Source organism: Antechinus flavipes, chromosome 3, assembly GCF_016432865.1.
Source record: "Antechinus flavipes isolate AdamAnt ecotype Samford, QLD, Australia chromosome 3, AdamAnt_v2, whole genome shotgun sequence".
Classification (NCBI taxonomy): domain Eukaryota; kingdom Metazoa; phylum Chordata; class Mammalia; order Dasyuromorphia; family Dasyuridae; genus Antechinus; species Antechinus flavipes.
The window spans coordinates 561,977,375-561,999,961 of record NC_067400.1 but is presented as its reverse complement, the minus strand read 5'-3'; the positions used below and the strand labels follow the sequence as shown (position 1 = coordinate 561,999,961).

Genomic DNA, 22,587 nt, shown 5'->3' with positions numbered 1-22,587 from the left:
TATTTCCTTCACAGGTTAATTGTATACTATTTCAAAGTCCAATTCTTTTTGTACAGCAAAATAAATATATGGACATGTATACTTATATTGTATTTAATATATACTTTAACATATTTAACACGTATTGGTCAACCTGCCATCTGGAGGAGGGGGTAGAAAGGAGGGGGAAAATTGGAACAAAAGGTTTTGCAATTGTCAATGCTGAAAAATTACCCATATCTTGTACATATATCTTGTAAATAAAAAGCTATGCCAGTGGAAAAGTTCCAGGAAGAATGATCACTAGAGAAGTAGCCACAAAAGGGGAACAATTTTTTATTTTGGCCCAATCTCACAAATCACTTCTGAGGAATGATTATTACTTATTCCCACAGGAATAAAATAATGATGATGTGAGAATCATTGATATTTTTAAAATATTTTTAAAGCTTTTAATTTTCAAGATATATGCAAAGAGTTTTCAACATTCACCCTTGCAAAACTCTGTTTCAAGTTTTTCCTCCCTACCTTCTCCCTCCTCCCTTTCCCTGGCCAGCAAAAAATCTGATGCATATTAAACATGTGCAGTGATTTTTTTTTTTTTTTTGTCTGTCACAAGTATCTCTCACAAGGATTACAATAGGTAAGGAAAATGACTTTTAGCATCCCCTGTCCTTCCTCTCCAAAGCTAATAATCTACATCTAAATCCCATTCCTAGATGACTCCAGTGAGTTAAATCCTATACGTTCTCTCCCTGGCAGAAGGAGGGGATTCCTTTTCAGGTATGGTTTGGACTAGATTTCTTCCCCAATTCAAAGGGGAATTTTGATCAAGGATTCCCTCTCCACCACTGAGTCCTCACCCTCTGCCTAAAAATCCACACAACCCACTCCCATCTAGGGGAAGAACACCTCTTCTGTGACACTGCTTCTGTGCTGTCCGGGGTTCGTAGCGGAAATAGCCCGCTTCCTCCTCCTCCTCCAGAGGCGTTCCTCACTTCGGTGCCGGTGGTCGCCTGCTTGTTCCATAGATAAGACCCTCCATTCGGGGGCATTCTCTCTGGCTGCTTCCCACTCCCAGAACTCTTCCTCCCCAACCTCTGCTCTGAGTATCGATTCCCAGCTTTAAGTCCCACCTTTTACACGAAGCCTTCCCCAGCCCTTTGAATCTAGCACTTTCTCTTATTTCTTACTTCTCCGGCCTTGATGCGTATGTATATGCACGCAGTCTCCCCCTCCCCCATTACAAGCTCTTTGAGGGCAGGGACTGTTTGCCTCTTGTATCCCCTGCAGTTAGCACAGCATCGGGCACATGGTAAGCTTTTAATAAAAGTTTACTGATTAACAGCAAGATTTATGAAGCTCACTATCTGCCCTGATTGCTCCCCCATCCTGTAGTCAGAATTCTATTTGCCACCGAAAATACACTCACAAGTTTTCACTCCGAGGGGGGTCCCGGCTCTCCTCAGCTAACCTCGGGCCACACCCTCCGGGAAACTACTTTCCCACACCTGTCACCGCCTCCACACCTTCCCACGGCCTCCATCCAGCCAATAAACACTGGCTTGGCACCTACAGGAACAAAGATGAATTTGGACCCCACCTCCGGGAATTTACGAGCCCCAGCTGGGGAGAGAGATAAGAGCGGCTGCAGTGAAACTGCCCAGCTGGAGGGCGTTGATAGGGCTATTAATAGCTCGCAGTTTGGTGCTACGTGCTGTATCGCTCCCCATTACGGACGAGAAGGGGGCAGCTGGGTGGTCCAGTGCTTAGAGCGCAGGGTCGGAGGCAGGAAAACTCAAATGCCGCCTCTGACACTAACTTAGTTGAGTGACTCCGGGCACATCGTTGAACTCTGGCTGCCTCCGGTTTCCTCCTCTGTAAAGTGGCTGGAAAAGCTAAGGGCAAAATACGTGCCCAAAAAAAGGGGGAGTCACACGGGGGGCACGACGGAGAAAAGTCTGAACACAAATAGGAGAGAATTGGGGCCAAATCAGGTCTACAGTTATTAGGACCTGACTCCTGAGCCACGTGCTAAACGCTGGAATTAGAAGGAAAGACTAGATTGCCTGCCCTCAGGGGGCTGGCAGTCTACCCCGGGAAGGCAGCGGCAGCCTGCTCGGCATACAAAGGCAGGAACGCGGCCAAACGAGAGCGGCAGAGGCGAGGCGCGGAGGTGAGCCTCGGCGACGAGCCACGGAGAGTGACGCATGGGGGAGGGAGGGAGAGCAACTCGGGCTAGGAGGAAAGGCCCTCCACTTCACACCCCGCGTTGTGCACAATGTGCTGGAAGGAATGAGACACTACCAGAAAGAGGTCAGGGAGGAAGCGGGTTTTAGAGGGTCGCACAGACTATGACGCCCAGGAGTTAGCTTTTCAGCCGCCCCACCAGGCGTGCGCAAGAATGATCCGGAAGGAGCGCGGGAGGGAGGAGCGCCGCGAAGCCTTTTGGGACTTGTAGTTTTTCCTCTCCCGCCACGTTCGCGCGACTTGGGTCACGTGGTTACGTTCCTCCTTTGTCCCCGCCTCTCTATGGCCCCGGAGGCTAAGTTTGGTGAGGCTGCGCTCGTATTCTCCATGGCCCCTGGAGTCCTCCCGGGCCTGAGAGAGAGAGAAAAAGAGAAGTGAAGGGTTCTGCGTGGTGGGTCCTCAGGGCGGGGAGGAGGCCGAAGTGGGTGGAGTTGGGAGGGGTGAAGGGGCGCCCCTGAGTGGGAGGGGGGAGAGAGCGCGGGGTGAGGAGGAGGGAAGGAAGGGGAGAGTAGGACGTGGGAGTGGGCTCCTGGGAGGCTTGGCAGCCCCGGGGGAGGGAACGTGGGAACGGAAGTCCTGCAGAGGCCCCCTCCCCAACTCCCACGTCTTCGATGGCCTTCTTAATAACAATAATAACAACAGCCAGCACTTCCATAACGTGTACTCTGCCAGGCACGGTGCTAAACGCTTTCAAAAAAGCCAGCATCTCACCCGGTGGCCCCAGTCTTCCCAGGAGGAAGGGCTTGGGATGAGCCCCCTTTTATAGAGGGAGAACTGAGACGGCCAGGGGAAGTGAATTGCCAGGGTCATACAGCTAGGAAGAGCTGGATTTGAACTCGGGGGTCCCAGATTCAGGCGGAGCACTCTGTCCTTTCCCTCAGACTTAAGAGAATACCTTGCCACCCTTCACCCCATTTTTCCCACTCCCCCAAAGCCAGAGAGCTTTGTTCCTCTATCTTGTCCCTCAGCCCCCACCCTAGCCTAAGAGAATGACATTCTACCTGGTAGGAAGTCTTAATTACTCATCTTCTAGTCCTCCCTCAAAACTGCTTTAAAAAATTTTTTTTTTAAAACCTGGGTTTGGGACCAGGAAGCTTGAGGTCATCTCTGCTGCTTTGGGCAAGCTCCTTCCTGGCTCCCTGCACCTCCACAGAGCCTCTGTGTCGGAGGCTCTGCTCAGCTTAGTTCCTGAAGGGGCTCCGGAGCTCGAGGCCTGTGATGCCGACCACCTGTGTGGCTGAGGACCAGCTACTCTGACTCATTTTGCACATCTCTAAAAGCAAATATTGGATAAGTAAAATTTGGACCTGGGAAGTCCTTTCCGAGTCTAGGTCTAAGATCTGTGACCTTACCAGCATAGTGTTCTATTCATAATTGATGTTTAGTAATAAATAGTGAATTTATAATTGCTAAAGACCTTTAATTTGAAGCTGTGGTAGAAGTTGCCAAGAGGTAAATTTTCAGTTTGATATTTAGAAAACTTTTCTAAGAACTTAAATTATCCAAAAGTGGAATGGGCTACCTCTGAAAATAGTGGTTTCTCCCTCACTTCAAGCAAGTCTTCAAGCAAAAACTGTATAACTACTACTTGTCACTTCTAAGTGGCCACTAAAGACCCTTCCAACTCTGGTTAAATCCTACTGAAGTTGATAGCAGTTCTTAACCTTTTTTTTTTTTTTAATTTTTTTTGGTCATGGAACCATCTGGTGAAGCCAGTGGATCCCCTCTCTGGAGAATGTTTTTTAAATGCACAAAATAAACTACATAGGACTATAAAGGAAATTAGTTATCTTGAAATAATTATCAGCACATTTAAAAAAAAAAAAAAACAAGTTCACCTGCCCCAGGTTGAGACACTGGATTATTGAATCATCCACTAAAAGATGTATAGGGATCATAGAGAATATCATCTAGTCCAGAGCCCTTCTTTTACCATTATTACAGATGAACTGAGACTCCAAGAGGGAAAGATGTTGTTCTAGCTAACAGTTGAGAGAGGGCATCTGTGTAGCCAAGTTTTAGGATTCCTAAGCCAGTGTGCTTTGTCATGTACTTGTAAAGATTACCTAGTCCAGTGCTATGTCCACATTCCCCATGAGGTAGATATCACTGCCATCATTGAGCAGCAACTTCAGGCCATCCATCGGGTGCGCAACTTTGGCAGCGAGGGTAAAGGTGGAAGAGAATTTCCTACCAGGAAGTACAAGTGAAAGATATTCCTCCTTCACCCTGATATCTTCAGAGCCATTGGCCTTACACCTTTTGATGGAGGCTGCTGCACTGCCTTCTGACAGCCAGTTCTCCCCCATCAGGATACAGACCACAAAATCTTCAGAAGAAAAAGAGTGAATTCCAGGAAGATGGGAAGTCACTCACTGAAAGTCAGCCAGATAGACATCCTTTTCTGGCACCCATGGGTGACTCCATCTCCCAGCTTTCCCTGCACAGGCTTGAGGCAGGTTTCTTTTTTAAGACAGAAGAAGGAGACATAGTTCTTGCCCCAAGAAGCTTCTAGGCCAACACACAAAACTGCATTGGCCAATAGCTCAACATGTACCAATGGGGATTGTCTGTTAAATCTCAGACCACTGTGAGAAACGGAGGCAGGTGGTACTTTCCAGGGTTAAAGTAGTGTTGAGGTAACATTTGAAGAAACCCTGAGAATCAGTGCAGTATAAAAGAAAGGGATTTGAAACCAAAAGACTTGCATTCAAATTCTGATTCTCCTATTTACTACCTGTGTGACTAAGTGAATCAGGGAACCCTTGTCCCTAGACCTCTGTGTCCTCATGTCAAAAATGGGAAGTTCTGTGAGCTTGTTTCCAAATAGATGTGATAATTGTATTTCATTATAATCAGCTTTCTTAGTAAGTCTAGGTAGTTAAACATTTTAAGAAGAGGTCTCTAAGCTTTGCCAGATTGCCATATAAGTCCATGTTACCAAAAAATAAATAAATGTGATAACCTCAATACAAATCCCTTCTAGTGCCAACGAGTGAGTTGGGTCTCTCACTTGCTGCTGCTTACATCTGTTTCCTTTTGTCTTAAGTGAAACGTTGAAGTACTCCCAGTTCCTCACTACCACATGGAGGTCAGCCACTCGGTAAAGGAGCGTACCATTGCTGAGAATAGCCTGGTCATCCTGCTGCAGGGTCTCCGGGGCCTGGTAACCACAGTGGACCTGCGGGATGAGACTGTGGCCCGTGGCCGAGTAGACAACGTGGATGCCTTCATGAACATTCGCCTGGCTGAGGTCACCTACACAGACCGACAGGGCCAGCAGGTCCAGCTTGATGACCTCTTTGTGACTGGTCGCAATGTCCGCTATGTCCACATTCCCGATGAGGTAGATATCACTGCCACCATTGAGCAGCAACTTCAGGCCATCCATCGGGTGCGCAACTTTGGCAGCGAGGGTAAAGGTCGAAGAGAATTTCCTACCAGGAAGTACAAGTGAAAGACATTCCTCCTTCACCCTGATATCTTCAGAGCCATTGGCCTTACACCTTTTGATGGAGGCTGCTACACTGCTTTCTGACAGCCAGTTCTCCCCCATCAGGATACAGACCACAAGGATAAGCTCATTCCAAAACCACATTTGCCTTTTACAAGTCCAGGATTTGATCTGGGTACTCAAAATCTGATATGTTCATAATCTTGGATTAGTTGAAGACCATCCTCCATGCTTCATGCCTAATTGGACCCATGGAGCTCCCTGATTCTGTATTAAAAGGTTAATTTCAGCCATTTTTAATATTTTCCTAAAATACATTGGTGATCTTTGCTGCTAAACGTACCAGCCTAAGAGTATTTTGTGAACCCTCTCCACTAAATTGCTTATTTTTAAAACCAAAGTTGGATACAAATTCATGAATCCTAGGCCTTTGTAGGTCCCCAACTCTCTACTTGTCCCCAACTCCACAAGTTGTTCAGAATTAAGTCACTTAAATTCAGTAGGGAAAGGAATTGTTTTTTGTTTTTGTTTTTTTCCCCCCTCTGAATCATAGAATTAGAAGGTACCTCAGATCATCTTTTCCGAGGTCCCCCAGCACAGAACTGACTCCTGTTGACAGGGAAGTATCTATTGGAGTCTACTTGAACATTCATTTCATAAGGCAACCTGAAATCTCTCCATATGTGAGTTCTTACTATGAATTACATTGTTGGGCAAGCCTACACATTAGGAAAATTTTCCAGCCTCACTGTAGGGTTATTGCCACTCTTACATCTGCTCATTGGGTCCTAGAAACATAATCTTGATTTCTCCTCCACATCACAATCCTTCAAAAAGTAGAAGGTAGTGATTCCCCTAAACCTCTGTTCCAACCTAACACACCTCTGTTATCTCAGTTGAAGTGATTTGTTTGCTTGAACTTTGTTTCCTGAGAATGAGGGCAAGTTGTGGGTTCCTGGTTCCTAGGAATTTAGCCACAAGGGACTCCTTGAGGCAAACAAAGGGCATATCTCAGGGTTTGAAATGATGAGATGAAGCCCTTGGGAGGAAAGATGGAATGAATCTATACAGTAAGTCAAAAGTTCCTGTTTGCCTTAAAATTACCTACAGAGTAACTGGCAATAATAGCAACAATGCTGTTGGCGAGCATTTACTAATATTGAAGTGATTTTTTTTTTTTTTTAAATCGGTCTCAGCCCAGGAGGTTGTGACCAGCAAAAGTCATTCAGAGGAAAAATTTTCAATAGTCCTGTCTCACCTTTGCCCTGCTGCTTTATACAGAAAAAGTAGGACTATTCTCCCATTTGGCTCTCCAGTGCCTGTACCGGAAACCCCTCCAACTACCCACACAGAAGGGACAACCCATCCCAAAAAGTTTCCTGCAATCAAGGGACAAAGATCAATGAACAAGTGTCCAAGGCATTGGATGTGCTTTATGGAGTATATTTTCCTGTAGCGAGGGGGAGAAAAGGAAGAACTGCCTCATGAAGTGTGGTTTCATGAACATTTTGCTTGAATATCTGGCAGAACGGTGGCCTGAGATCAGTCATCACCGCCTGACATGTACTTTCTCTGATAAAGGGCTGAAGGTTAATAAATGTCAGGAAGGAGCAGGGGCTAATGTGATTTAGATGGAGGGACACATTTCTGAATCTGTAGTGGCACCAGCGAAAGCAGACCCTGGCATGAGGAGTTCAGAACCTCTATAAGGAGCCAGATACAGGGGGATGGGGGGGGGGGGAGGGTTGAGGGACTCGGGCTTTGGAAAGTAGTCAGAGGAATAGCTGGATTTATCCTGGACACAAGGAGGGCTATAAGGGAATGAGCACTGGCCAGCCAGGTCATTTGTTTCTTTCTGCATAAAGCTTAGGGGAGAGGAAACATGGAATAGTGGAGAGATGGCCAGCCTTGAATTTAAGACTTGAGAAGGAGTTCTATTTCTGATGCATACTAGCTCTGCAACCATGAGTGAGTCACTTAGCCTATCAGTGGTTCAGACAATTCTCCAAGACTGCCAGTTACCCTTAATTGCCTCTGTGAGAGCAGTTTCCATATCTGGGATTCCTTGTGATGATGTAGCAGAAGGTCTAGGGCTATATGGAAATGTGAGATTATTATTAACAGCACATAATCACTGGATTACCCTAGAAGAGAGGATGATGAGAATATAAAAATTAGTTAAATAACAGGCTAAAGGATGACTAGCCCATACAGCTGCAAGGGAGTGTGCCTCCCTCCCCTCCAATTTCTGTTACAATGGTATAATAATAGTCACCAGCATTTATATGGTGTCTTGAGGTTTTCTCATTTGATATTCTATGCCAAGCTTTTTAGCAATGAGGAATAGTCTGCTGGAACACAAAATGAGGGCTCTAGAGTTTCGTTCTGTTTCCTTTTCTGTAGAGAAAAGAAACAATGGAATGGGAGAGACAGCAAGAGAGGGTGAAGAGAGCTCCATCTCTGGCCAGATGGAGCTGGAGGTTCCCTGATGATGTTTTTTACTAAGCCCCCAGCTCAAGGGACAAAGAGAAAGCCTGCTCTCTCCCCTCTACTTCATCAGGGAAATAGATGTGACCACTGGTCACAAGCACCTGGAAAATGGAGACCCCCAAGCCTGCCCATTTTTCACCTTACCCCGGATGAGCTGCAGTTTAGAGAACATCATTCCCCCATGGGGAAGAACAGGAATGAAGGAGCTCCAAGCCGCTAGGAATTAGGATCTCACTTTGACCTGCATTCAGGCTTGAAATAGGCTGCTTCTGGCTTTTCAGTTCTTCCTCATGGAATGACTAAATGACTGATAGATTCTGAGAGACGGGAAGGGGCCTTAAGAGAACTAGCCCAAACATAGGGAAGTCAGGTCCAGGGAAGAGTCATAAGGCTACCCAGAGTGGCGGAGCTTGGGCTTGAGACCATTCGAGGAGCATTGACCCAGAGCTGGACTGTAGCTCAGTGGCAAGCTGACCTGGCTCCCTTACAAACAGACCCAGCAAAGGAGAGTGACCCAGACTCAGAGAGCCCCCCAAGCCAGAGGTTGAAGGCTAAGGGAGGAGGTCAGATTGGGTCCTAGAGCTGCCACTCCCCCATGGGACAGGCTGCCCACCAGGAAGCCCCCAGCCAGGAGGGAAGGAGGTGAGTGAGTGAGCCTGCTCCCTCATCCCCCTCCCTGCCGTGACAGCCACCAGCTGCTCAGGGAGCCTGTGCGTCGTCAGCCAGCCATCTCAAGCTGTTGTGACAGGCGTCATTTTGTTATGGCAGTGCTGTCTGCATCCCCCGAGCAGGAGAAAGATGGTGTGTGTGTGTGTGTGTGTGTGTGTGTGTGTGTGTGTGTGTGTGTGTGGGGCTACACACCAATCTCCCCACATCACTGTCCTGCTGACAGCTCCCCGGCTGGCGCCTTCGGGTAGGGGCAGGTTTTTCTATAGCTTTGCAGTCCTGTGTCCTTCCTTCTCTTTTTCTTCCTCCTTTGCCTACACACAGTCCCATATTTTCAGTCAGCTAAGGAAAGGGAAAGTGGGGTAGGGAGGGGCGTAGATGGGAGAGGATAGTGTCTGTATCAAAGGAAAGAACATAATGAGCCCTTGGAAAATCCAAAATTCTACCATGTCAGGAGCCATTCCAGGGACTTTCCAGTATCTCAGCCATATCCTGTTCTGCCCTCTGAAAAGGAAAGTAGCATCTTGAGGCAAAGCAGAGCCCTATCTGGACATCCCTAATTCAGCCTCTCCTAACCACTCAACCAGATTCCTTGATGCACAAAATCAGGAAGGCAGAGAGCACAGAAGCAAATACACAAACTGTGATAACAGTTCCAACCACTTTTGAATGGGGCTTCACCTTAGGTCTGGAAGCACAAGATTGGTGGCCAATTAGAGATAGTGTAGCAAAGGTTCCTGCCTGGGTACAGATTGGACTAGACCAGGACTTTTTAACCTTAGAGTGTGTCCTCTAGCAGCCCAGTGAAGCCTCTAGGCCCTTGCTCAGGAGAATATTCTTAAATCCATAAGATTACAAAGGAAACCAAAGGATATAACCAGATTGTAATTTTTCTCTGTCCATTTGTTGTTTAGTCATTTCTGACTCTGTGACCCTTTTGGGCAAAGATTTTGGAGGTTTTTTTTCATCTTCTCTAGTTTATCTTACAGACAAGAAAACTCAGACAAACAGGGTTAAATAATTTGCCCCGAGTCACATAGCTAGATAGTGTCTGAAGCCATGTTTGAACTCAGGAAAATGAGTCTTCCTGACTCCTGGCTTGGCACTATCCACAGTGCCCCTAGCTGTCCAGATTCATAGATTCCCCTTTAAGTTTATGAGTTCACTGACATCAGGTTACCATCTCCTGAACGAAATGGTTTTCTGGGGACCCTTCCAGCTCTGAGATTCTATGAAAGATTTTATCTACCAGATTTGCTAAAAGACAAACCTATGAGCTCCACAAACCCTTTCCTTCTTTGAAATGTTAATTTCAAATCTCTGAGTTCCATTTTGTCAGCAGGGAAGTAGTTTAGGATAATGGAGAGAACATTGGATTTGGGGTTTCAACATCTCAGCAGGGCCTCTACAGATTGCTTAGTGGACCCAAGGCCCTAAACCTAGGTCTGTATTCTGGCCTTGGGCAGCCCACTTCCTTTCCCTTTTCTTGGGCTTAATCTTTCCATTTGTGGAATGGATTAAATGATTTCTAAGTCCCAAATCCTACAGTGTCCAGGACCTAGCATTGTCTACCTGTCGAGTGGCTGGATCCTACAAAAGATTTATACTTGGAGAGGGTACCCAGACACAAATACCCATGCCCAAAGGCATCCAGAAATTCTGGCACAAAGAGGGGACAGATTTGACCCACGTGGCTACCTAAGCAGCAGAACAGGAGACAAAGTGCAAACCTAACACATTTGGGAAAAGATGCGGAAATACCCCTACAGAGAGAGAGAAAGGGAGACACATACTCCATATGCCTCCCACTTCTCCCCTGGAGGCGGCAGCTCTCTGGGCTTTTCCCTGGAGGTTGGAGAAGGTGGGGAAGAAAGACTGGGGGTTGTGGCCAGGCAAGGCGGCTCAGCTTCTCTGTTTGGCAGCTCCCTAGCTATGGGAGGCACAACAAAGCCCAGAGAGGGCCATGAGTCACTTAGCATGATGCAATCTCTTTAAAGGCCCCATCTGCTGCTGCAGCAAGAAGCTGATTCATGGCGGGTGTGGTTGCTGACAGAAGAAGGGAAATAGGTTGCCAGAGCTGCAGCAGGAGGGACTGAGGTTAGACAACCCAGAACAGGTGACTGAGAGGATCCTGCTTTGGGAGTCAGTAGAAACAGGTGAAATTTGTCAGAAATGGGGAGAGGGAGGAAGAAGGTCCCCCCTTCCTTAGAAGGCCTTTTCATCTTCAGGGTAGTTAGAGCAGGGGTCCTTAACTGAGGGTCCATGAACTTGGTTTGTTGTTGGGTTTTTAAGTGTTTTAATAACTTTCAATGGAACTGGTTTGCTTTATGACCCTGTGATTTTATTTTATGCATTTAAAAACATTCTGAGAAGGGATCCATAGACTTCATCAGAGGTTAGATCATGTCAACAAGCATGTATTAGGCCTACTATTTGCCAGGCACTGTGTTAAGTACCTAGGATTTAAAGAAAGACAAATGATAATCTCTGTCTGCAAGGAGTTCACCATCTAGCGGACCAACATGTCTAATAATGTCTCATGATTCCAGGACTCAAGGGTTAACAATCCCTGCTGTAGAGGAAACATGAGGAAGGAAGGCTCAATCCATCATTGGAAATTTATTAAATCACTCTTTATTCTGTGAGCCGGCACTGGGCTAGGCACCCCATATAAATGCAAAGAATGAACCAATATCTAATCAAAACAAGCTTTTCTGATTCTAATGGGAGAGTCAATAAAGACATTCAAAAATATACAGCAGGGATATAAAGTGAATAAATACAAATGTGTTTGCACACATGTGTACTTAAATGTGTATTTATACACACATATACGCATATATACATACACACATATATGTATATTTAAATAAATTTAGAGTTGGAAGAAGCTTTAGAGACCATAGGATTATAAATTGACAGATATAAGGGATCATAGAAGTCATCTACTTTAAAGAGAGGTACCTCATTTTACAGATGGGAAAACTGAGGCTCAGAGAGAAAGGATTCAAGATATCACAACTGGTCATGGGCAGAGAAGAAATCTAAACCCAGGGTCTCTGATCCTCCATCCTCAGCTTTCCTATTACAGTATGCTGGTAGCCAAGGGAATAAATGGGATAGAAGGATGTAGCCCAGTGGACCAGAGGTAGGAATGAATGAATGAGTAAGCATTACAAGGTGCTTTCTATGTGCCAGATATGTTCTGGGCAAATAAATTCCAAAAATTAGTCTCTGCTCTCAGGGAGCTTATACTCTAATGGGGAAACGCACACCAATGGGAATGCTGGCCATGCTATGGTTAGCTATGTCACAGGAAGGCTTTCAGGCCACATGACATCCTGAGAGCCTGGAGGACAAAGGCTGGGCTGCTTAAATTAAGTCAACAAGTCAGCGAGCATTTATTAAGCACCTACTATGTCAGGTACTACTAAGTTGGGGATAACCAAGAAAGTCCCTTCTCTCAAAGAGCTCACAACCTAAATACTTGAACCTCTGCCTGTCCCCAGATCTTTATTTAGAAATGTGAGGCTTGCTATATATTATTATTATTATTGATGATGATGTCATTGTGTATGGTAGTAAACAATAGTTCTAGAGCCCTAATCCTGTAGACAAATCAGGCCTCCAATACTTATTAGCTTGTGTGACTCCGGGCAAGTCACTTAACGTTTGCCTGACTCAGTTTCCTCATCTGTAAAATGGGATGATGCTTAACACGGTGCTTGACACATAGTAAATGCTATATAAATGTTAGCTATTACTATGAACACTCGGGTTCATAGGGAACACATGGCTTCAGAAAACTCGTTTCCAGAGGGGGCGGGGCAGGGGCGGGTCTCTCTTTTCTGATAAATACGGTATTTCCAGAGGTGGACCTCTCTCTCCCTTTTCCCTCACCTCTACCTCCCCTCCCCCCGCCGCCTGCGGGGCTCAGGGAGCGCAGTTCTCAGTAACTGTCAAACGGTCGGAGCGGATTTCCGAAGGGGGCGGGAGGTGGGTGCGACTGCGTGATTCAGGGCTCTGTAGGATTCGGGCGGGGGTGGTGTGAGGGGCGGGGCTAAATCGTCACCGTCTCCGTGGCCTCACTCCCGAAGGAGCTGGACCGGCTGAGCCCGCCCCTACTTTTAGTCAGCCGCCAATCACCCCTCTTCTTTCAGCCCCGTCCCCACCGAGAGCCGGTCCCCTGTAGGGCTCGGCCCCCAGACCTGAAGTCTATCAGCTTCCGCCCTGCACCAACATGGCCGTTCCCTAGAGGCCAATCAGCGGCTCGAAGGGTTTTAGACCAGGGGCGGATAGGGAGCCAGCAGACTGTCCTTGCTCCGTTCACTTGGAATAGAAAGGCGGAGCTTCGAGCTGGGGGGGCTGGGTCGTGGGGGTGGCGGTGCGTCACTTCCGTTGTCAGGTGGCGGCGCCGCAGCCATGGAGGGAGGCGGCGGCTCGGGCGGCGGCGGCGGCGGCTGCGGCGGCGGCTCGGGTGGCTGCGCTGGGCGGCGGCGGTAGAGCGGCTCTCCCGCCCCCCGGCCCCCCGGCCTCCCGCCCCCCGGGACGGAGCGCCGAGCAGCCCCCGGCTCCGGGACACGGACTATGGGCGAGGAGCGCTGAGCGCCGGGGGAAGGTGAGCGGAACTGAGGGGGGAGGAAAACCGATGTGGGGTCAAGCGAACTGGGGTCTGCAGCGAGGGGACTTACACTGAAGGGAGCATAGAGAGGGATCTCCCCGGGGGAGGGGCGGAGCCCTCCTCCTAGCAGGGGGCGGTGAAGGACCTGCTGGGGAGGGGGAGGGGTCTGTTCTGGGGGGGAGGGCGAGCTCGAAAGGAGGCTGCCCTGAGATGTATGACTCTTATGGACCCTAAGTTCCGGACCCAAGGGGGTTGTTTCCCCCTTTAGAATGGAAGTTCCTCGAGGGCAGTGGCTGCTTTTTGTCTTTGTGTTTCCTGCGCCTAGCCTAGAGCCTGGCACCTAGGAGAAGCTTAAAAAATGCTTGTTGATTGATCGACTGCGAGGGCAGCCTGAAGATCCAGACTTTTAGAGGAGAGCTAGTAGAGAAGAGAGATGAATGGAGAGAAGAATGGGAAGTTGCGGGAGAGGAGGCAGGCTGGGATGACTTGGTGGGGAGTGAGGGGGAGTAACTCCGGGGTGGGGGTGGGGGTGGGGAGGGAATCCGGGAAAGGTGATGAATTGGAATGGAGGGAGCTGGTGCATTGGTCAGAGATTGTAGAGGGGGAGCTCGGGTGCGGAGGTAGCAGTGCCGGTGCGTTTGAAGGTCTGCTCTGCCTTGCAGCCCCCACAGCCTCTAGAGGACCGAGTGCAGAACTGACTCGAGCTTCCCTCCCGTATGATTCCCGAAATTCCCTCATGTCCTGCAGGTGATAATCCCAGCCGGGCGCTGGTATAACCCAGGGTGCTCTTCTGATCAGGAGCGACTAGGAAGGAAGTGTGTGGGGAGGGTGCAGAGCGTGTAGGAGGGGACTGTTTCCTGGGAGTCCTGGTGAAAACCCACACTCTTTTGGCATGGGAAGAGCCACGCATTCTTTTCCACATAGTGACCGACCTTCGTGGCATGCTGCATCCCTAGGAGGCCGGGCTTCCGCAGCGTTCACTTTTCAGCCTGAGCCTCCCTCGCACATGATTGTCTGAGCTCGGCCGGTTTAGTGTCACAACCTAGCTGGCTTCCTGACAGGATGGTGGACCTGGCATCTGGTCGCTTTGGGTGCCAGAGCCTGCTGTGGGTTGTACCTTTCACCTGACTGCGGGATCTAGAGGTGGCACCACCTCTGATAAGCAAGGTAGTTTAAGTGTCCTTAAATGGAATGGCCTTTGCCTGAGCAGAAGCAGTCACAACTTTCTCTTCCAGCTGTTTACACAGGGCCCTTTTAAGTTGGGGGAAGACCCAAATTGTTGAGTTTTCTATTAAGTGCTTCTGGAGAACATACTATAAGGAGGAAGAGAAAGTCTTACTGGGTGTGTTTCCCTTTAGCCTTAAGGGCTCTGCTTGAGATAAGGAAGCACAAAATTTGTGGAAGTTCAGGTCTTCAAATAAGGAAATATAATTGTACACAAAGAGGAATACTTTCTGCTTTTAAACAGTGCTCATAAATTCCTCGGAAGCTTCATTCCCAAGGTCTTAACTTCTTTGAACATTGTAACCGAAAGTATGGAAAAGTCTTTCCCTTAGATTAGAGCGGAAATAAAGGGAGTTAAATATGAGCCAGATAGTGGTTTACTTGCAAACCCAGTTAAATTCACAATTCCCATTAAGTTAAATGGAAGGTAGGCTGTGTGCATTTACTTATTTAAATTTGGTGAATAGTGGAAAAAACATGAAGATCTAGGTAATAATGTGCTAATATTTCAGTGGACCTTCACTGAACCCATGAGCTAGCCCAGGTTAGGCAGAATAGAGTTGTTGAACTCCACAAATAGGACAGCTGCACATTTGAATTATCAGGTTGCTTTCTTAAGGATTTGGTTAGTGCTAGATCTCAAATATATGTAGAATTTGCTTCATTTTTCAGCATTTGCGGTTGTTAAATCCCATACAAACTTCAGGAAATAAATCCCAATAATTAGCTGGTGTAATTAGTGACAACTGAAAGCAGTACCCTGGAGGATCTAATGTTATAATTTCATTTTACTCTTTCTGAAATCAAAGTTTGTGAAAAATTGACCCAAGCGAGCTAAGGTAATTTCAGCTAGCCTGGAAAATTAGTTGTGGCTTTAAGTCCTGGTTCTTTGTAGCAATGAATACTTAGGATTACAGATCTCCTGATTTGTAAGACGGCAAGACATTTACTTTAACACTTTCATTTTACAATTGGGAAAAAAGCTGAGTAGTTTCTCCATGGTCAAAATCTTTGAGAAAACCTATCTCCCTTTTAAATATAGGGATGATTTCCCTAATATTTTTGACACTTTTATTAACAAATATCAAATCAAGTAGGAGCAAGAGAAAAGTTTTAAATGATTGGTTGTGTGTAACTATATTTCTGTTATTTATATTTGTTCCTCAATATTATGACTTTCTTGTTTTTAAATGGTTTCCCAGAGAAAGGCCATGTTCCTCCATTTAGTTGCATACATTTAGTCAGGGAGGTGAGCTTCCTGGATTTTTCAGAAGTTCAAATTTCTTAACTTAGCTTTCCCAACCCCAAAATGCCTTATTTAGAAACAGCTCTTTGGGTTGAGGAAGTCCCAGAAAAGCAGCTTTTTGGCTACTGAATTGAAACCCTTTTCTCTGCACTACTCTCCTCTCCCCTTTAATTGCCAGCCATACTGACCAGGATCATTAGCAGAATGAATTCTCATGAAGTGAGCTTTTCTGAAGAATTCCTGGGCACCTGATCCTAGAAATGGATACTAATATTAGATTTCTGTTCCAAATTCACAGCTTAAAAACTGAATCAGAAGTTTGTCACCATTTATTAGTGGCTTTAGAATAGCCACCCTTGGAAAACTTCTAGGTTTTGTGAATCCTGAACTGTTCCCCCAATACTGAATACAGATATTATACCTTTGATGAATTGGCTTTTGTGCTCATGCACAAACTAATGAGCTAATTCTAACTAATCTCTAATGAGATTCGTGGGTTCATCTTTGGGGTCAGATTTAGAATTGTACTTGGGGATTTTCAGGAACTCTTGATTTCAGCTATGCCTTTACTCTGCACTTTTGTCCTTGTTCTTATTGTATGAAAGAGAAAAGATCATAATAAAGAAGTCAGGTAGGTCACCTCAGGTTAAGCACTTACCCTTTGCAATAAAGTTCTTTCTTCAGACTGAAGAAAATTAACTCTTAATGAGGATTAGGAGAGAAAACCTGACCTTCACAAAATGTCTTTTCTTTTTTTCTCATCTAGCAGAATCCACCCTCTTACCCTCCTAACACACACACACACACTTTCTCTCTCTCTCTCTGTCTCTATCTCTCTATCTCTCTCTGTCTCTCTCTCTCTCTCTCTCTCTCTCTGTTTCTCTCTTTCTTTCTCTCTCTCTCTCTCTCTCTTCCTCCCTTTCTCCCTCTACTACAATTTAGACTTTTGTCATACTTTGTATGTGTCTCAGTCACTTAAGCATTCTTGAGGTTATCACCTCTTGGGAACTTTCCCTGAATTTCTCCTGGAAGATTTTAAAGGTGCTTTCTTTTTAAGAAAGGCTTAACTGAAGAGATCTTCTCTCACCTTTAGTGATTAAAACCAAAGGGCTAATTGGTATTATGGACTGTACAGTAGTAGTCTGTATCAGAAAAAATCCTTCAAGTCTAAAGTCATAGGAGACCAGATTGGACATTTTTCTAAGTATAGTCAGCAAAGATTTCAGGTTAATGCTTATTTTTTTTTTCTCCAATAAAATATTGGACTGAAATTATATGACATTAGAGGACATTAAAATGTCCCCTGAGGAAGATGGCTAGCCAATTGAATTTTTTGCTAGCAGAAAATAAATTGGTTTAAATGTTAGGTCTGCATATGTTTACATATATTAAGGAAAAGTTAATGTGGACATACCCAAAATGCACTAGGCAACAAGATTCTTCAATTTCAGGTGGAGCAGCATGTTAAGTCAATGAGCTCTTCAAAGCCAGATTGCTAAACCCTAGGTACAGGGGTCCTCAAACTTTTTAAATAGGGGGCCAGTTCACTGTCCCTCAGACTGTTGGAGGGCCGGACTATAGTAAAAACAAAACCTTTGTTTTGTGGGCCTTTAAATAAAGAAACTTCATAGCCCTGTGAAGGCTGTTGGGGGGAGGAGGGTGTAAATCGTCCTCAGTTGCCGCATCTGGCCTGCGGGCTGTAGTTTGAGGACCCCTGGACTAGGAAGTCAAAGCTGAACCTCTTTCCTATTAGGATGTAGTTTATGAGGATCCTCAGGAGTCACTAGCTGGAAAGTACATTCAGGTGACTCTTCTGATCCAACCCACAGAATCTTAGAATATTTGCACTTGAAAGGACTTTTAGAGATCATTCCAATCTCATTTCCTCATTTTGAAGTTGAAGAAATTGTGGTTCAGAGAGATTGTGACTTCTTAAGGTGCATTAGTGAGAAAGCTGGCATCTGAATAGTCTACTGATTGCAAGTCCAGTAAACGTATTGTGGCCCTTTTTTCTATTGCTTCTCTCCCTACATAGCTCTCCTTTAAGTATGCCTCTCCTCCACAACATCCCTGAGAGATGGTCATCATGCTTGTATAGATCTATTATCTATAGTAGAGATAGCTCACAAGGTAGCCTATGGTGAAGACATCTATTATGGTTAGGAATCCTTACTTATACTGACCAAAAACCCACTTCCCTATGTCTGGCAGTCCTTCCTCCCAGTTCTGTCTCCTCTGGAATCACTCTAGTTGGGATTCTTTCTGTGACAGAAATGTCAGGAGATGCTTTGGAAGTCATGCTTGTCTTCCAGAAGTTTAGATTAGCCCCTGAATATTCTGAGATTCCTCTTTCAAACTCATTCTGTTTTCAACCTGTAAAACTTCTTGGCATTTTGATGAGTTCTTCCACAGTTCTCTATGGTAAGTTTATTTCAACTTAAGCTACCTCTTTCAGGCTTAATGGAAGTGCACTGGCATTTGGTGGTCTGTGTTGACCCTAATCAGATTTTTTGTGGTTTGTTTGCAGACTTCAACCCCTCTCCACCAGAGGCCTCTTCCCTCAGCCTTTGTTTTTCTACATTGAAGTCCTCTTTTGGGAAGGTTTATAACTCACTTTGATTGTTTTTCTCCAGGGTCCTTTGTGCAGCGTCCAGGGTGATAGGCAATATTCCTGGGAGCAAACCCCATAGTTGTATGTCACATTTATTTAATTATATGGGTTGAAATACATGGTTCACATTGGGCGTTTATGAGTTTTTTGTTACAATTGGTCTAGGAGGTGAGGAAAGTAAGAGATTACTGTAGTTGAACTTCAGCCAAATGTGGCTTTGACACCTGTGTAGTTAAAGCCATTTGCAAAGTGATTGATGGCTTTCTGTAAATCAGCCTTTGCCCCTGGAGCTGCAGCCATCCAATGGAAGGCAGGGTATAATAGCTTAGACCACCTAGCATTCTGGCAGCTCTCTGTGCCTGAGTACCTCCTTCGTCATGGGCTGGAAGTTAGTTATGTGTAAACAGTTTGGGGAATCCTGGGATTTGACTGGCTTCTGCCTGGTGAGTCAGAGTAAGTTCTTTTCTAGAAAAATTGTGAATATTCCAGGAGAGTTGTTACACTGATTTTAATTTTGTAGTTGAACAAATGGTTCTCAGTGCTGTGAGTATAAAGAGTTAGAGATTGTGCTGTCCCTGTTGGAACTTCAGGCTCTGTGTTGCAATCCACAGCTTCCCCGAAGTGGCCTCTCAGTGCCTTTGCTGTTCTCAGCATTTGTGGTTGGTAGACCTTGTTTGACCTCTGGAACCTCAGGGGGGAAAGGTCGTGTGGCTGGTTAGCAGTCAGTTAGAATGTTTCTGAAATGACTCTTCTTGAGACCTGATGGCTGGGGCCAACTTGTTGAGAGAAGTTACCTTTCCTTGTTACACAGTGGCCTTTGCTAAATGGGCAAGCAAGCCTTTGCTTCTCTACCCCCTTGAATACTGATGCAGAATGCCTTCTCTCTATACAACAGCTGCTAAAACTTCAGAAAATGAACTATATCGTCAGTTGTCAGAGGTGTGAAATTTTCTTTAATTCCATCTTGCCAAGGACAGCTAATGAACGTTGTCTGACTTCACTTCATCTCATCTGAATTGAATTTGACATTTACTTTCAGAATCTCTTGTTGCTATAAACACTAACAAAGCCCAAGCTGCTCCCGACCAGAATTATGTCTGATTCTCCCCATTATTTTCCAGTCATCATCATCCCACATTTGGGGAGAATGGATTCAGCATCTCTCTTCTTTGTCCTCACCCAAGTTTTTTGACTACCAACTATACTTTTAATGTGCCGTGTACTGTGTTAGAGATACAGATACAAAGAAAACAATCCTGCTCATTAGGGATACAAATAAAGAGGATGAAACAATTCCAACTTATAAAGAGCTTACATTCTAATGGGGTAGACTATACAAGTACATTTATAAGCATGTGCAGAATATATAGAAAGAGAATAAGTATGAAGGGTTTGTTAAGAATGGCCATTAGCAATGGGCTGGGGGGACATCAGGAAAAGATGGGTAGAATGGTGAAGGCTTGAGTTATTATTCCTTGAAGGAAGAGAATCTGTGAAGCACCAATGAGTAAGAATTGGATTCCAAATATGGAGGATTCATCAGTTCAAAGACCTGGGGAAACAAAGAATAAGTCAGTTTGTACTGAAAGGTGGCAGAGAAGGAGTAATATAGATCAGATGGGACTAGGTTTCTCCAGTATAAGTGAAAATGCATTGTCCAAAGTTTGACCTGATAGAGGATTCAAGAAATGGTTGGTTAGGTGACTTGGTATCGATTAAAGTAGTGTAACACATCGCAAATAAGCTAGAATGTAGAGAAATTGATTTGGCTAGCTTCCACTGGGTAATTGGATATTCTGTGCCAAGTTAAGCCTTGGGCTTTCCTGAAGATCTGCATTGAGGTTCAGAAAGTTACAAAAACTTTGTCTGGAGAAGTTGGACTAGTATTGTTATTCTTTTATAGAATAGGGGTTCCAATGCAGGGCTCAAGAGCCTAAGTAGAAATTTTAGCTATTTTGCCTTTTTTCATTCTTCTCTTTCTTGCTCTCTCCTCCACGCCCTGCCATATGCCATTAAATATTAATTTATCAGTGATGCCTTTTTACCTCCTTCATTTCCAAATATGGCCTTTTCCCACAACCTTCTTCCAGCTATCCCTTACAACAAAGATTTAAAAAAAAAAGGATCTCAGCAAAGTAATCAATGAGTCAAACCATGTCTGATGATATGGACACTATTCCACATTTATTCATTATTAATTTTTAAATAATCTGCTTTTGCCTTTGGAGAACTTTTTGAAAAATCAGGCTCATCTTTGGCAAGGTTGCAGAGCAGGTAAAGGAGGGAGGGAGGATTTTTTAAAAATATATTTTAATTTATTTAATTAAATATTCCCCAATTACATGTAAAACATTTTTAATATACATTTTTTTAACATTTTGAGCTAAAAAATCTCTCCCCCAGCCTTTTTCTTTACTTAAGACAAGCAGTTTTATATCAAATATACACGAGACATCATATAATATATAATCCTATATTAGTATATTTCAGGAAAAAACATGAAAAATAGAGAGCGTGAATAGGGTGGCTTCAATTTGCATTGAGTTAATCAGTTCGATGAATAGTTTTCATCATGAGTCTTTTTGAAATTATCTTGGATCAGTGTCTTGGTTGGAATGGCTGAGTCTTTTCACAATTGACTAATCTTTCAATATTATTATTATTTGTGTACAGTATTCTTCTTGTTCTGCACACTTCACTTTGCATCAGTTTATATAGGTCTTCCCAGATGATTTCTGAAAGCATCCTGCTTAACATTTCTTATAGCAAAATAGTATTCTATCACATCATACACTACAAGCTGTTTGGTCATTTCCCTATTGATGGGCATTTCCAATTCTTTCCCATCATAAAAAGAATTGCTATAAATATTTTTGTATAAATAAGGCCTTTTTCCTTTTCTTTGATTTCTTTGGGACATATACTTAGTAGAGGTATCTTTGTGTCAGTGAGCATGCAGAGTTTTATAACCCTTTGGGTGTGGTTCCAAATTGTTTTCCCAAATGCTTGGATTGGTTCATAATTCCACCAGTAATACATTAATGTCTCAATTTTTCCATATTCTTTCCAGTATTTTTTCATTTTTCTCTGTCATGTTAGCCAATCTGATAAATGCAAGGTGGTACTTCAAGTTTGTTTTAATTTGCATTTCTCTTTATCAGTAGTGATTTAGAACATTTTTTCATGTGACCATTGGCAGCTTTGTTTTCTCCATCTGAAAACTATTTATTCATAACCTTTGACTATTTATCAAATGGGGAATGGCTCTTATTTTTATGAATTTGGCTCCATTCTCTATATATTTAAGAAAGGAATTCTTTATTAGAAAAATTTATTGCAAAATGCTTTTTCCCCAGTTTCCTGTTTTCATTCTAATTTTGGATGCATACGTTTTGTGCAAAAACTTTTCAACTTCATGTAATCAAAATTATCGATAACAATTTTGTTTTCCCTATGGTCTCCTCTGTCTCCTATTTTGTCATAGGTTTTAAAAGTACATTTTCCCATTTCCCTCTAATTTATTTATGATACCACCCTTATTCTAAATTTTAATATAATCTGCTTGTGCCTTTGGAGTACTTTGAAAAACCAGGCTCATCTTTGGCAAGGTTGGCAAGTTTTTCCATTTTGATCTTACTTTGATATACAGTTTGAGATACTGGTCTTTGCCTAGATTCTCCCAAACGGCTTTCCAGTTTTCTAAGCAATTTTTGTCATATGGTGAGTTCTTAGCCCCAAAGCTTGGATCTTTGGGTTTATCAAACATTAAACATTAGATTATTCCTATTTATTGTGTACCTAATCTATTCCATTGTTCTACTTCTATGCCTTAACCCAGTACTAGATTGTTTTGATGATCACTGCTTTGTAATAGAGTTTGAAATCTGGTACTGCTAAGCCATTTTCCTTCACACTGCTTTTATTGATTCCCTTAATATTCTTGACCTTCTGTTTTTCTAGATAAATTTTATTGTTTTTTTTCTTATATAAAATAATCTTTAGTAGTTTGTTGGCCTTGAAGAAGTAAATTAACTTAGGTAGAATTA

At 44.3% G+C, this 22,587-nt stretch overlaps 2 protein-coding genes across 4 annotated transcripts in view; both read left to right on the top strand.

Annotated features, from left to right (window-relative positions):
- The first annotated feature begins 1,636 nt into the window (after positions 1-1,636).
- LSM10 (LSM10, U7 small nuclear RNA associated) lies at positions 1,637-6,021 on the top strand. Of its 3 annotated transcripts, none has more exons than XM_051987704.1 (2): positions 1,637-2,155; positions 5,279-6,021. In XM_051987704.1, exon 2 carries the CDS (start codon positions 5,315-5,317, stop codon positions 5,684-5,686), a length of 372 nt encoding a protein of 123 aa, XP_051843664.1. In that variant the 5' UTR covers positions 1,637-2,155; positions 5,279-5,314; the 3' UTR covers positions 5,687-6,021. The 3 variants fall into 3 exon arrangements, with proteins under 3 accessions (XP_051843664.1, XP_051843665.1, XP_051843663.1); XM_051987705.1 differs by lacking the exon at positions 1,637-2,155 and adding an exon at positions 2,183-2,533; XM_051987703.1 differs by lacking the exon at positions 1,637-2,155 and adding an exon at positions 2,184-2,620.
- A 7,284-nt stretch (positions 6,022-13,305) lies between these two features.
- Positions 13,306-22,587, top strand: part of STK40 (serine/threonine kinase 40) — a 60,671-nt gene continuing 51,389 nt past the window's right edge. The window contains exon 1 of the mRNA XM_051987701.1: positions 13,306-13,457. The gene's annotated coding sequence lies outside the window, so the exon portion shown is untranslated. The remainder of the gene's footprint in view (positions 13,458-22,587) is intronic.